Below are 15,368 nucleotides of genomic sequence, written 5' to 3'. Positions count from 1 at the left end.
AAGTCAAGCTTCCTCATTACAAGTAAACCTCTGCTGCTGTTTTGTAAAAGGATTTCATATGCTATTTATAATTGGTATTATTAGATACTTCAATCCATTTATAGTAACTGTAAATTCATGAAACAGGATTCAATAAAAAAAATGAAGAAAAATAGTATGGGCTTGCAGGTGGAGGAAGACAGATGCAACTTCTGAAAGCAGCATTGTGAGTCTCAAAAAAATATCACATAACTGTTCAAATCATTGGCAAAGAAGCAGTTTGTTTGTGTTCCTTTATATTATGAAACATTATATTGATTCATTTTCTACGATAATGTAATCGAAGGCAGAAGTGGGCAATTAATGGGAAACTGGGACTGCTCTGGAGGGCCGAATAGGCCTGTGAAGATCCGTTGGCATGCACGCACATGTGTAAATTGAAAAAAAACAGCAGCTGCTTTCAAAATAAAAGCAATGCATGGAGGGACCAGTCTACCAGGCCTCTAATGCCATAGGAGGGACCAGTCTACCGCACCACCAGCAGAAGCAATGGTCTACCACAACTCCGGCAGTCTTAGGAGAGATCAGTCTGCACACTTTCTGATGTGCAAGAGGGGCCAAGGCGACTCCCCCCCTCGTTGCTACTTCTGGCAGTAAAGCCCTATTTAATCAGTGGGTTAGGACGCTGAGCTTGTCGATCAGAAGGTCGGCAGTTTGGCGGGTCGAATCCCGAGTGCCGTGTAGCAGAGTGAGCGCCTGTTGCTCGTCCCAGCTTCTGCCAACCTAGCAGTTCGAAAGCACGTAAAAATGCAAGTAGAAAAATAGGGACCACTACGGTGGGAAGGTAACAGCGTTCCGTGCGCCTTTGGCGTCTAGTCATGCAGGCCACATGACCACAGAGACGTCCTCGGACAAGCGCTGGCTCTTCGGCTTTGAAACGGAGATGAGCACCGGCCCCTAGAGTCGGAAACGACTAGCACGCATGTGCGGGGGAACCTTTACCTTTACCTAATTTCTGACTGACCTCACTCATCCTGGATTAATGTCCAGGTCCGATCTAGGGGTTTCATATGTCATGTTTATTATTTGAACACATAGCCTCAAAATAATCCAGCAACCTGGTCTGTAGGAAAAACAAAAACCCATGCACAATCTGGTACTTCTATGTTTAATGTTCATATACTCTGGGATCTTTCCCAAGGATATAAGGAGAAAGATATATATATATATATAGAATCACAAGCAAACAATATTCCATTACCTTAATTCTCCAGCTTTCGCCAGCATCTTCTTTAATACGGCTTAGCCAAGCTTTGTCAAACCAGGCAGGATCGCTGAAATAAAATCAGTCTATTATTAATTTTATTTTGGTGATGGTGGTGAAAACCTGAATTTCACCAGTCAGCTTCAACCTTGTTTGTTGCAATAATCAGTAAACAATGGGGTCTTATATGGTCTTATATGGCAAAGCAAATTGGACTGTACATAGTGCTTTGTGGTTTAGGAGATGCTTCTGAAAATGGAATGGTGACAAGTACATGTGATTTTCTATTATATGCACCCCAGAACAGCTATGAATGACAAGAAACTTGAAGAGTACCTTGTCTTCCAACTTACAATTTTAATTCAATTGCAAGTGGAATCTCCTATCTTCCCCTACAGCAAGAAATATTTCTGCCTGGGATTTCAGCCAACCTGCCATGCCCTTTTTCAGGATACAGTAGGAAACTAATTCACTTTTTTCTCTCCCTTTCCTTCTATTTTTTTTCAATAGACATCCAGTATTTTATGATATTGTGAAGTTAATCACTATGCACACCTTTTACTGGATAGAATTATAGCCTTCAAATTTTTTCATATATGTTTTTAAATATTGTTTCCTAATTCTACAAATGATTTGAGTATGCTCTTATCTCCTCCATCTTCCCAGTCTCGTACAGTGATCCAATTTCTGCAACTGTCACTTTCTCCCTAGAGAGTAACATGGTAATGTACAATATTTTCAATATAATGCATATTAATTTAATAATTCTTTTAAATAATTAACAGCCTTTCAGAAGCCTATTTTCATTAAAGTGTGTCCATGCTTTAATAGAATTCAGATAATTTAAAATGATTCAGAGTTGTCAAACTTTGCAACACACAAAACCCTTAAAAATGTGAAATGAATGTGTGCATCCCCCATTAATAAAACTAAGTGATAACGTTGTGATTGGCAGAGAGTTCAGTTCTAGCCACCTCTCATGTTTTGTTCAAGGTTTAACCTCTTGTTTGGCCTGAAAAAGCCCACTTCCAACTTGCCCACCATGCTTCAGTATGCCTATGTCCGGGGTGGGCAACCTTGGCTCTTTTATAACTCTTGGACTTCAACTCCCAGAATTCCTGAGCCAGCCACGCTGGCTCAGGAATTCTGGGAGTTGAAGTCCACGAGTCATAAAAGAGCCAAGGTTGCCTACCCCTGGCCTATGTAATACCTCTATTTCATGAGATGCACTAGTTGCTAGTCTTGTTTCTGGATATGTGTCAAAGTACAGCTCTATCTGGCATATGGTCTAGTACATTACTTGAGGGGACTGCCTGTCTCCCATAGTATCTATCTGACTGATTCAGCATAGGTACATTCTAGTTCCTTTGATTAAACAATATCATCTATTGGGAAGAAGTGCAGCATCTACCCTCTGGAATAAGGCGCTCTGCTTATTTTGCTGTTCATTAGAAAAGCAGAGAAGACCTGACTTTTCACCCACACCTTTGATGAGGGAACATTCAAGATTTCCTGCTTCATTCTATCCGCTCTGTCATTCTTGTCACTGTTTTCTTCTTTTTTTATTTTATTTTATTGAAATTTCCTCATTTCCACTGTTATGAGCCACCCAGAGTCACTGGGAATCAGGTGGCATGCATGTTCAATAATGAAAAATAATAATAAATAACTTACATTTCGTGAAGAACATATGCTAGGGCTACGCCATTTGTTAAGTCCTGTACTTCTCTGCAGGATTTAGCAATATTAAATGTCTGCAACTAGAGGGAAAGAAATCACAAAGTGTTTAGGATAGCAAACGAATAAAAAAGAATGTCACCCTTATACATAAAAGTAGCCCACCATATTGTGGGTGTGAAGCAGGGTAGCTGAGTGGTCAATTTGAAAATTATACGCAGAATGAATCTTTGCTCAAACTAATTAATAATCTCAATCCATCTCAATAGCACTCAGAGCAAACATTTCATCTGTACAGATATATTAAAAGGGAAGGTGCTCTATGTACAAGAATTCTTGAAATTTTAATAGCCTCTTGGGCATTCTTGAGACCACAGACTTTATAGATGTTAAATGTTTCATTTATAGGCTGACAGAGAAGGCATAAGTCATATAATTAGATATTATGCTCCAAATCAGATAATAAAGAATTTTCATTAAGCTGGAATGAAAGGCTATATTTCTGCCAAGTGATTTTTTTTATAAGAATAAGAGTAATTTTTCTATTATTAAAAATATTTCAGACAATATTTGAATATCTGAAAGTATTAAGTGGAATCTAATGTTCTGCAAAAGGACTTTGCCTTTCATCATTTCTGCTGCCCTTTCCCTCTGTTTCTTGTTATAGAGGGATCGGCAGATCCTAAGGAGAAGATCCATCTAAGGCAGGGCATTTCAACCTTTTCACCGATTGTACCACTGTTAGGATATGGCAATCGAGTACCACCTAGCAAGGTGTCAAAAACCTGATGACCAAAAAAAAATCGTGTTCAAAGTTGCAATTGCACTGAAATGACTTATGACCATTTTTCACACTTATGACCACTGCAGCATGCCCAGGGTTATGTGATTTATATTTGGATGCTTGGCAACTGATTCATATTTATGATGGTCACAGTACCCCAGGGTCATGTGATCCCCTTTTGCAACCTTTTGACAAGCAAAGTCAATGGCAGGGCTGCTGGTGGCCAAGTGCTAAGGCGGGACTTCCTTCCCTCCCTCCCTCTTTCTCATTTCCATCTCCTTCTGCAGGAAGAATTTGAACCCCCCATTTTCCCTCTTCCATATATTCATCAAACAAGGAAAAGCCTCCAGAGACAGAAAAGATAAGCCACTGAGGGGACTAGCTTAAAAAGGCACATTCCCCTTTAAGAATTAGCTACTGGCAGAAAGGAAAGTTAAGGAGCCTGCAGCTGGCACTTAAGGAAGAAAAAAAGATGTAGATAAGTACTGGCTGCTGGCTAAGGCAGCCTCCCCAAATGGCTCCATTCATAAGTAAAGGAATGCTACAGGCAAAATCCATTCAGGAGAAAAATATTTCAAAATCCCTTGGAGCAAAACTTACAGCTAACAATAACAGAGCAATAGAAGCTAACATGAGACATCTGCCATCAGCCAAATAGAAATGGCCAAACACTCCTTAAGGGTTTTGTGGGCTTTGTGTTCTTAAGAAGCCCACATTGCACAAAGCCCAGAACTTTAGTCACAAAGGCACATAAGAATCCTTCCACTCTCCATCTCCCTCCTTCTGTGCCTCACGTCCAGCCAATGCTGCCTTTCTTCATTGCTATCTTTCTTCATTCCTCGTGGAGGGCGACCCCTCCCCCGCTACATTTCTTGCCTGTTTGCTGCTGCCAGCACAGGTGGCTGCCACAGAAGTTGTAGATCAGGGGTGTCAAACTCAATTTCATTGAGGGCCGCATCAGCATTGCGGTTGCCCTCAGGGGGCCGGGTGGGTATGGCCAGGGTGGGCGTGGCCTACTGGGTGGGCGTGGCTAGAGTGTATATGGCCTACTGGGTGGGCATGGCCAGCTCTACATCGTTTGCATCAAGGGTGCCTTTGGGGGCCTGGGCAGGAGTGGGACAGATCTGACGGTCTCTGGCAGAAGGAGGGCCTCTGGGCCAGGGCCAAGGCAGTGGGGGCCGTTCCCTCACTGTTTCCAGGATGGCTTCGCGGGCCACATGAAACCACTTCGCGGGCCGGATCCGGCCCCCGGGCCTTGTGTTTGACATGTCTGTTGTAGATCAACTCATGGCTGGCCTGCTTGATCTCCTCTCCCCCCACCCTCCTCCTCCTTCTTTCTCTTTGGTGCAGCTAGAACTGACTGCGCCTACTCCCAAGGCTGCTTTTTTTCTCTCTCCCTATCCTGCCCAAACTGCCTCTTTTTATAGCCCCTCCTCCTCCTTTCTCAGACGTGAGCCTGGGGCCTTTGCCTCAGCCCAGCCACTCTGCAGCTCTGGAGGACTCACAGTAAGTCCTTGCCTGTGCTGGCTCATTCATTATGCATCATCTGAAGCACAGTCCATCGCCCTCTGATAGGAAGAATTATTCCTTGACACTCCCCCACTACACTTGTCTGGGCAGGGCTGTGTACCAAAGGTGGTACGCGTACCACCGGTTGAAAAACCCTGGTCTAAGGGACAATGGCGAGAACATCAATCTTCCCTCTTGTATTATGCCAAGAAAATAAGTTTGCACTACTGGAAATATGCTTTCTGCTCATAGTTTTATTCTTTGCTTTACTTAAGGAGAATTCTCTGTGCTGCATTACCATCATACTATGAGCAGGATTTGAATACCTAGGTTGTACATTTATTGTTCCAATACAGACCATCGGAAGGAACCTGTTTATTACAATCGTGCATATGCTATAATATCCTTAGGTGGCAACAGCTATTTCATTTTCACTAATCTGAACAATATCCAAGAGCAATAGGGATCTGGTTTGTCCTTAATAACAGAATACCGGAAAATCCCAAGGCTTTAGACAGACTGGAAATTCAAAACAACATCCTGGATGTAGGCAATGGGAAACCACTTTTGACAGGAAATTGTTGTTAGCAAGTCAATCTTATATGCTGATAGAATAAAATAGTTTACTTGGATTTCTTTATGTAATCAATATTACAACTCAGCTCTACAAACTTTATTGGATTGCAAACATAATCACTCTTTAAGAAAAGCTCATTCAGTGGAATTTTTTTTCTATCTGGTACTGGTTCATGCTATCTGCACCAGAAATAGTCAATTTTTTTGTGGCCCATGTGTAATTTTAAAAGAATTCCAATGCTCCATCCATCTATTTTAATTTAATCAATCAAATTATAGAGTATATCTTATCAGTCAAAGGATAGCTAATTTGTTAAGTGAACTGTTCTTATGAAATCTAACCATGAACTCCTAAGAGATCCTTAAGAGATAAGGAATCCACTTCAGGGGTTGACACATTTCTGTTCAGTATTTTAATTTCCCCAGCATTCCTATATTCTGCTAATCTGTTTGTTCTTAGGCAACTGAAAATTATTCAGATACCCTTGGTCATCATTCTAAGCATACCTTCTAATTAAAACTACATAATTATAAATAGTATGTAATACATTCTTATATTTAAGCTAGATGACTATAAATGTGTGCTTTTGCTAAGAGGTAAAAATTATACACTCTGGAAGAAAGTGGGTGCCAATAACATGAAAAAATATTGATTGTAAATAAATACTGCTCCTCAACAGAGGCATTTGCATTATAGAACATAATCAGATTTATCTCCATGTTATTAGGTTTTTGTAAACTTTTTAAAAATCTGATTTGTTTTGAAGATTCTATGAAACATAAATTGGTTTGTTATTATGGTTAAATTATAACTTTTAATTTTGTATTATGAGCATCTTATATTTCTATTACTGTTTCATTGATCACCAGAAAATTATTAATTACAGTTTGGAGGCAGCAGCAGCTATTTATTCACTTACTTATTTAGTGTATGATGAGACAATGAAAAAAGAGAAGTAAACATATAATCCACACAATTACATACAAAACCTGTGGCCATAACTGGATGTCCAAATTCAGCTAATCAGGTGATTATATTAGATTTGTATTTGTAGCAGCAGCAGCAAAATGCAAACTCATTATAATAAAGGTTTATAGCTTACATTATTTTACTGTAAAGAGTATTAAGTTTTATAATCTATAACTATAGAGAAAAAGATTGACCCCCTCCCCCCAAAAGTAATTCTGCATAACCAAAAATGTTAAGTATTACAAACAACAAGTATTAAGATTTACAAGAGATGGTGGGAAAACCAAGTGTTAAGAATGTGCACTTCCACCTAGCTGTCAACCATCTATCAGGTTGAATGAATGCAAAGGGATGTAAAATGACAAAAATTGTTAAATGAAATCATTTTTGTACCCTTTCCCAGTGGTGGGATTCAAATATGTGAACAACCATTTTTCTGTGTGGATGCCGCTTCCTGAAGTCCATTCTGGGCCTGGGCAACAAAAAACTAGCTATTTGTTCTGCCAAAGTGGTGCAAACTGGCTGAATCCAACCACTGCCCTTTCCTATATACCCTTTCACTTAGTTTCCTTTGGCTTAAAACCCAAGAACTATTTCATGCAATACAAAACAAGATTAAAAAACAAAATAAAAAACTGTTTATAAACTATTTTTGAATGATTTGGGAATGGCTAGAATAATGCTTTTCAAATTGCGTGCTATGGAACATTGGCATTCTGCAGAAATGAACACAGGTGTTCTATACAAAAACTTCACTGATTGTCAAACTGCCTGGCAACTAAGAATTTTAGGAGGTGATTGACAGAGAGAACCTGGTTTTGGTTTAACTTCAAAAGTATTTTTCTGCTACATTAGGCTACCAATTTAGAAGCACCAGTCATTTTCATTTATTTCTCTGTTGTAGGAATTCTAGAGTCTCTTATGAACTTCAAAGCCACCATCTGCAGCATTTGACTGATCATGCTCCCTTCTTTTAGAATACTACCATATTCTTTTGGGTTTTAAGTCCATTCATAATTATAATCAACCCAGTCCATGGTAGTCCACGAATAAGAGAATCTGACCAACTTAGCTTCCAACTATCATCTAAAAAACAAAAAGTGAACCTAGCTCCACCAAATGGTTTTGGATTTAGATCAAACACACTGTTTTCTTTGATATATTTTTGTACTATTTTGTGGGGGGGGGAACCAAGTAAGGAAGCCAATTTGTTACTACTGCAGATACAAAAAACCTCCAACATTTCAGCATTCTTTCTAAGGTAAAAGGTAAAGGTTCCCCCGCACATGTGTGCTAGTTGTTTCCGACTCTAGGGGCCGGTGCTCATCTCCGTTTCAAAGCCGAAGAGCCAGCGCTTTTTCTGAGGACGTCTCCGTGGTCATGTGGCCGGCATGACTAGATGCCAAAGGCGCACGGAACGCTGTTACCTTCCCACCGTAGTGGTCCCTATTTTTCTACTTGTATTTTTACGTGCTTTCGAACTGCTAGGTTGGCAGATGCTGGGACGAGTAACAGGCGCTCACTCTGTTACGCAGCACTCGGGATTCGACCCGCCAAACTGCCGACCTTCTGATAAGCTCAGCGTCCTAACCCACTGAGCCACCGCGTCCCAATAGTAAGCAAATAAAAGAAAAACATTCATCCCATTAAAGATTTTTAATGATAAAGTGTTATAAATGTTTCAACAGGTTTTTTAAATATGTATTTTATTTTTAAAGTTTCTAATTATAGTCTTAATATAAACACCTTCTGTCCCTGAAATAGTAGGCATGTATTTTGTCAACATTCTGAAAACCATAAAATGTTCTACAATTAAGTAATAAATTATTTTAATTTTCCAAATTGATAAAAGTTTGTGAAAATGCTGAGAGTTGTTTGGCAATCTAGACTCAGCTGACAGGAATTCTGGGAGTTGAAGTCCATGAGTCATAAAAGAGCCGAGGTTGCAAATCATTTACGTTTTTCTATGTCAAATAAAGGTTTTGATGTAGTAACCAGTTTTGCAAATCTCTAATTTGTATGACAGAAATTAAACATTGCTATATGGAACAATTTTAATCAGTAAAGTTCCAAATTAAAGTTCCAAATTAAAGTTACTTAATGTGTATCTTATTTCTGACGGCATAGTAACAAAAATAAATAACTAAAATAGTAGCTTTTACTTGCTAAAGCAGAGGTCCCCAACCTTTTGGGCACCAGGGACTGGTTCCGTGGAGAAAGGTTTTTCCGCAGACCGGAGGGTGCGTGGTTTTGTATGCTGCCTGCATCTTGCAGATGGGGCTTTGCTTCTTTGTGTGGACCGATTACTGGTCCGGTAGTGGTGCACGGACTGGGGTCCCTGTGCTAAATTATAAGTTACTTCTTATCCCTAGCAATATGAGTGCTTCCATTAAAAAAAGATCACAAAGATCACTTTAAATTGCTCTTAAAACCTACAGTTAGAGTCATCACAGAATCACCCTATCACTGATGTTAAACAATCTACCTATCAAATGTTTATATATACATACATACATACATACATACGTGTGTGTGTGTGTGTGTGTGTGTGTGTGTGTGTGTGTCTCAAGGTGGGAAATATCTAATACTCCTTCCTCTTCCTATTTTCCCCCACAATAGGTAGGTTGGGCTGAGTGAATGATTGGCCCAAAGTCACCCAGCTGACTTTCATGCCTAAAACAGAACTAGAATTCACAGACTCCTATTTTCTAGCTTCGTGCCTTAACAAGTAGACCAAACTGACTCAATTAAAACTTTTCTTACAAAATAAGAGAGCAAAGGGGCAATAACGGCACGTTTATCAAGTAAATTCATTGAAAAAACAAAGAGATACTAGGCTACTGGAAAATAAATGAAACAAAACTCAGTGGAATGCAAGTGAAAATTTATAATAAAGGACTGGGTTATTACTTACTAGATTTTTTATTTTTGAATTAATTTTTGTATATTGTTTTAAATATCCCAATATTGTAAATGAGATTTCTGCATTGTGCAAAGATTTAATAAGGAAGATCGATAACAACTTTGTTGATTTCTTGATTTTTTCTTTTTTAACCACCAATAACTTGCGGAGGAAAAAAACAATCAAATACCTTGCAATGAAAGTTTAAAAGTTTCTAATTCCAAAACAAGATAGAACCTGTTTCTGGAAACAGCAGACAGGCACATCCTCTATATACATGCTCAAAAATGCCTGCCACAGCATGAATATTTTCAGCATCCTTACTTTTAGAACCTGCATAGTAAAATTCACCTTAATTCATACAGAATGTATACATTCCTATGATATAGCACAGATTAATAATTCACTCTTCTGTGGAATAAGTTTTCAGGTGTATGTTGTTGGTCTCTATTCCATTTCCCGCAAACAGCTAATAAAATGTCGAAAAGTTATTTTCAAAACCAAAGAAAAGCTGAAAAGTCTACCCGATGTTTTCCATATGCAAGGTATTAAAAATCCTTTGGCTTTTTTTAAAAAAGTAACATTTTCACACAAGCTTTGACAGAACATTGAAAGCCTCTTAGATTTTCTCTTTGCCCTTTAACAAGCACGTGTTTCTAAAGGAGATGGGGCGGGATTCATCCATAACATTATCTTCCACGATTTCCTATCACTGCTTCCTAGAAAAAAAAATCTGGTATACGGAAGGAAAACAAGATTCACTCCATATTGACTTACTGAAAGGCAGCACCAGAAATTTATATGTCTAAAAGCTCTCTGGCTCAGAGATACATTTAGGGCAGGGGTCTTCAAACTTGGCCCTTTTATGACTTGTGGACTTCAACTCCCAGAATTCCTCAGCCAGGCATGCTGGCTGAGGAATTCTGGGAGTTGAAGTCCACAAGTCATAAAAGGGCCAAGTTTGAAGACCCCTGATTTAGGGGTTCAGGAGCAAAAGCCTCCCCTTTCCCCCCCCCACCCCGCCCCGCCCCTCCAAGCAGGTTACATTGGAGAGTTACTCACAGGGTATCCCACTGAGAACCATTTTTAAACTTTTATTGACCCACCAAAGGGAGGCCCCCTGTAAAGAAGCTCCCATAAACACGATGCGTATCAACACACGCACGGTGCACCCAACAAACCCCGGGCACGTTATGCGGAACGGAGATTTATTTATTTTTTATTTTATTTTATTTCCATTTATATCCCGCCCTTCTCCGAAGACTCAGGGCGGCTTACAAGCTTAGCAGTAGCTTTCATTCTATGTATATGCCTACTTATTATTTTTTATTTTATTTTATTTTATTTCCATTTATATCCCGCCCTTCTCCGAAGACTCAGGGCGGCTTACAAGCTTAGCAGTAGCCTTCATTCTATGTATATGCCTGCTTATTAGGGCTTTCACACACACCCCAAGCGGCATTATTACAAAGTCAGCTTAATTGCCCCCAACAATCTGGGTCCTCAGAGATAAACGACAAGCCAGAGAGGCGGTTGTGGGGAACCAACTTGCAGCTCCTTAGGGCAAGGTTGACCAAGGTAACTCGTCTGAACACAGAAACCCGCATTGAGGATGCGCGAAGGGCCAACAGAGGAGAAGCGGGAGAGGAGCGCGGAGGGTCGGTCAGTCGCCCAGATCTCCATATTGGATGTGCAGCTCCGCTCCAGGGCATATCCCCCCCTCCCTCCCCACTTTGAGTTGACTCGCGACGGCGAGTCCAAAGGGCGCGCGGAACCGGCTCGAGGAGGCAACAGAAGTCGCAGCGCGAGAGTGGCAGGCGGCGAAGGAGGGGGGGGGGTGAATGGGGCTCCTGCACCGATTAGACCAGGAGGCGGGGGCGGCCTCCCCTCCCCTTCTCGCCCCCTCCCTCGCCATTTACCCAGAGGATGAGGCTGTCGCAAAGCAGCTGGTCGGCAGGTCTCCCTTCCATGACGGCGGCCTCCACGCAACTGGATGACAACTGTGACGGCGGCAGCCACAGCGCCGCCACCAGGCTTTCCTACGCCACGCACGGTGCGCCAACGCCGAGCACAAGGCGCAGGTTACGTGTCAGCCACGGCCGGGGTTACCTTAACTTTTAACCAGCCGCCGCCCCCCCCCACCCCCCGCGCGCTCCTCTCCCCGGCAACCTTTAGCCCCTCCCCTCATCGGGCTCGTCCCTGAGGAGTCGTGCGGATGTTTGACGCGGGAGCCGACCAATTAATAGTTAGGAAAACCAGGCCAACGAAGCTTTATTGGGCAGCTTCCAGCCTCCTTTGGAGTCCATCCAAAAGGCGGCTCCCGAGGGAGATTTGCATCCCCGGCGCTGCGAATGGGAAAGGAGGGTGGGGGGGTGGGGGGGAAGGACATCGCAGGGATTGGCTAGGGCGCCCCCTGCAGGACTGATTGCGAGTGCGCTTGGACTTGCGGAGCTCCAAATAGGAGTGGACGAGAGGAAGCTCTTCCGTGCTTCCCCCCTCGACGATCCTACTAACTAGGCCAGGGGTAGGCAACCTCGGCTCTTTTATGACTCATGGACTTCTGGGAGTTGAAGTCCATGAGTCATAAAAGAGCCGAGGTTGCCTACCCCTGGTATAGGTTCTCCTGCTCGAGCAGGGGGGGCGGACAAGAAAACCTCCAAGGTCCCTTCCAGCTCTATTCTATTCAAAGAATGGATCTGTGACATAGAATTGTTATAACACTGGAAAAGCAAATTAAAGATCTCAAATGCGTGTAAGGGCTTTATTACTGATGCTTGCAATGATCGTAAGTGTGAAAAACAGTCACAAGTCACCTTTTTCAGTGTTGTTGTAACTCTGAATGGTCACTAAATGAACTGTTGTTAAGTCGAGGACCGCCTACACCAGCTGTTTTAAGCGTCCATCTATATTTGCCCCATCCTGGTTTTATGGAGAGTGCCTTCCTCCAGCAGGTGATGCCCGGTAGAAAGTGAAACGAACCCACAGCGATCCAACAATCCCTTTCCTTAAACTTGGCCCACAATCACACTGTGGTTGGCAGCCGCACAGAGGGCCTGTTTAGGGGGCTTTCCCGCGGGCTGAAAGGTAGCGCTTTATCTCAGCGGTAAGGAAGAGACCACAAGCAAGCTCCCTAAAGCAAGGGGGGACCACTGGTTCCCCACTTGTGTCTCCAGGTAAAGCCTACGTCGTGCTTGATTTGCAACCCATCGGGTTTCTAACAGGTGTTGCAAGCGAGGAAAAGCGCCCCCAAAGACAGCAGGGGAAAAAAAACGGGGAGGGGCCCGCATGGGCAGAACAGCCTACAACGCTCCGACAAATGCCTAGTTCAGGGGTAGGCAACCTCGGCTCTTTTCTGACTCATGGACTTCAACTCCCAGAATTCCTGAGTCAGCTATTTTCTCCCTCTTTCTCTACATTTGCTATAGAAAGTAAAAACTAATCTGAGACTTGGGCTCCAGCATTTTCACATTTTACTCCCTTAATTTGGGTAGGTTTATTCAAAACTAAATCCTGGTTTAATTGGATTTCAGTTGAATCAGTGTTGACTCCTGGCATTGCCTGACCCTGGACAGTCCCTGCAGTTTTCTTGGCAAGATTTTTTTTTTTTGAGTGACAGGTCTGAGGTCACCCAGCTGGCTTTGTACCTAAAGAGAGTAGAACTCAGAGCCTCCCAGTTTCTAACCTGGTGCTGTACTACTTCGCCAAACTAATTCATATACACTGATGTGTGCATGCACACACACACACCATGTAATAATGTGATGGAGATTTTAATATCAAGTAATTTAGCTTAGGGCCGAAACTTGTATTATGAAATAAATACCTTGATCTATGCCCTTCTTTCATTTTTCATTTATTCTAATGCTATATTTAATTTTGAAGGAAAAAATTGCTTGTAGCATTAAAATCTGAAATCATAATATTGATAGAATATCCAGAATATAAAAATTATACACACATATTACACTAAAGAAATGATTGCTTGTTTTTCATATTAGGTGGAGAGTGAATGCTAGACACCATTAGAAAACTGTTAGTTTACTCTCATTATGATCTTTATTAGGAGTATAACAAAATATACTGACAACAAAATAAATGTCAGTTTAATTAATTAGGAAGGAATTTGATCTTTCACAAGAAGTGGTTTTTTTGTTTTGTTTTTCATTCTACTGAGCTGCCAAGTATTGAGTTATTAAGTAACTCAAAACCACACCACATAAATAGTCAATGTCCCTGGGAGATAATGTGAGTCTTAAATTACTGATAGAAATATCAGAAGTCCAAATAAGATCAGAATTGGTTTAATCCTACTTTCCCATGCCGGAAAGTAGGAAGCAAGTTTACCATTCACTGCCTGATATATTGTGTAGTGCAGGGATGTCAAACTGCCAGGCCGATTGCATCATATGGAGTCGGTGCCCACCCCAGCTCCAGCAATGCAAAAAAAGTTGCGATATGTTGCGACACGTCACATGACATGGCAAGTTTGACACCCATGGTGTAGTGTATCTGCTTACATCTCTCTATAGCAATCCTTTTGTGAATGGGCAAACACCTAGATTTGCAGGAGTCTATATGATATTCTTTCAAATGTTCACATGTGTTTATTAGTTGTGTGGGTATATTATGCAGATTGTATCAAAGGTCAGGGCCTATAAGCCAATCACAGTATGTATTAATTTTATTAATAATACTGTACTTAAAAATATTCAAAAGTCATATGTCAATCAAGTCAGGAAATGCTTAGAAGAAAATGACAGCCAACTTGAACTTTTAATGTTTACAATAAATTATCTAAGGGGCTTGATTTTTTTATTTTATTTTTTTGTATTCCTTGGATATGTGTATATGTACACACACACATATCCCTATACACATGCACGCTTATTCACCATAGATATCTGTTCTGACAGGTTTGCGTAGAATGCTAAAGTATCAGTTCTGCAGTAATCACATCTGTTCTGTGATAGTTTGTTGTAAAGTGTAATCGAAAGAGAAGCCAAGGCACGATTCAGAGCTACAATTTTAGCATCTGTAAACACCAAAAAGGCTGTGAGGAGAAAAGTGTCATTTTGCACCTCCTCCACTTTTTAAGTACCAAAAGATAGTAAGAGGAAGTTGTGAAGGATGACATGGTGTGAAGCCCCCTCATAAACGTTCAGCGTTTGCAAAAAAAAAAGTAGAAGGGATTTTTCCACAGGTGCCCTTGCATCAAAGTTTCCTCCAATCTATGCAAGTATTTGAAGAGGCTCCAGAGGGCCTATGAAGCACACTGAAGCAAAGCAACAGAGCTAACCTTCATCCTTAGTAGCAAGTTGGTTGAATGCTTTGTGAACTTGTTTTGAGCTGCTTCTCTCCAAATTTCATTGAACCAAAGCACCTCTCTGCTCATCTGTTTCAATTTGTCGTGCTGACTTAAACATATTAGATATGGATTGTTGTTTTTTTATTTGATTTGATAATGTAATAAAAGAGCCAATCCATACCTAATCTTTTTAGCTTTGTTGGATACCTTTGACAGGAGGGATTTTGCCCCACCAGGATGCATTCCCCCACCATACAACCTAAATAACAGATTTAGCTTTTATTCCTGGGACAGAACTCTGAAACTTCTCAGGAGGACTAGGGGTGAGCAAAGCACTGTAATTGTTCACACAATGCCTCAGGCAGTTTATAAAACTCTGCTTTGTTCTATCCCAGTTGAGGA

General features: G+C 41.2%; 1 protein-coding gene across 1 annotated transcript in view; it reads right to left on the bottom strand.

The window, feature by feature from the left end:
* Window positions 1-11,797, bottom strand: part of HOOK1 (hook microtubule tethering protein 1) — a 41,643-nt gene extending 29,846 nt beyond the window's left edge. The window contains exons 1-3 of the mRNA XM_081323956.1: window positions 11,581-11,797; window positions 2,918-3,003; window positions 1,241-1,313 (exon numbers count right to left, since the gene is read on the bottom strand). Of these exons, the coding sequence (XP_081180082.1) occupies window positions 1,241-1,313; window positions 2,918-3,003; window positions 11,581-11,631 (210 nt within the window). The 5' untranslated portion in view covers window positions 11,632-11,797. The remainder of the gene's footprint in view (window positions 1-1,240; window positions 1,314-2,917; window positions 3,004-11,580) is intronic.
* Between the last annotated feature and the right edge of the window lie 3,571 nt (window positions 11,798-15,368).

The sequence above is a fragment of the Vipera berus genome, assembly GCF_964194415.1.
Source record: "Vipera berus genome assembly, chromosome: 3".
NCBI lineage: Eukaryota > Metazoa > Chordata > Lepidosauria > Squamata > Viperidae > Vipera > Vipera berus.
Note: the sequence above shows the minus strand (reverse complement) of the source record. Positions and strands in the feature narration are given on the sequence as shown.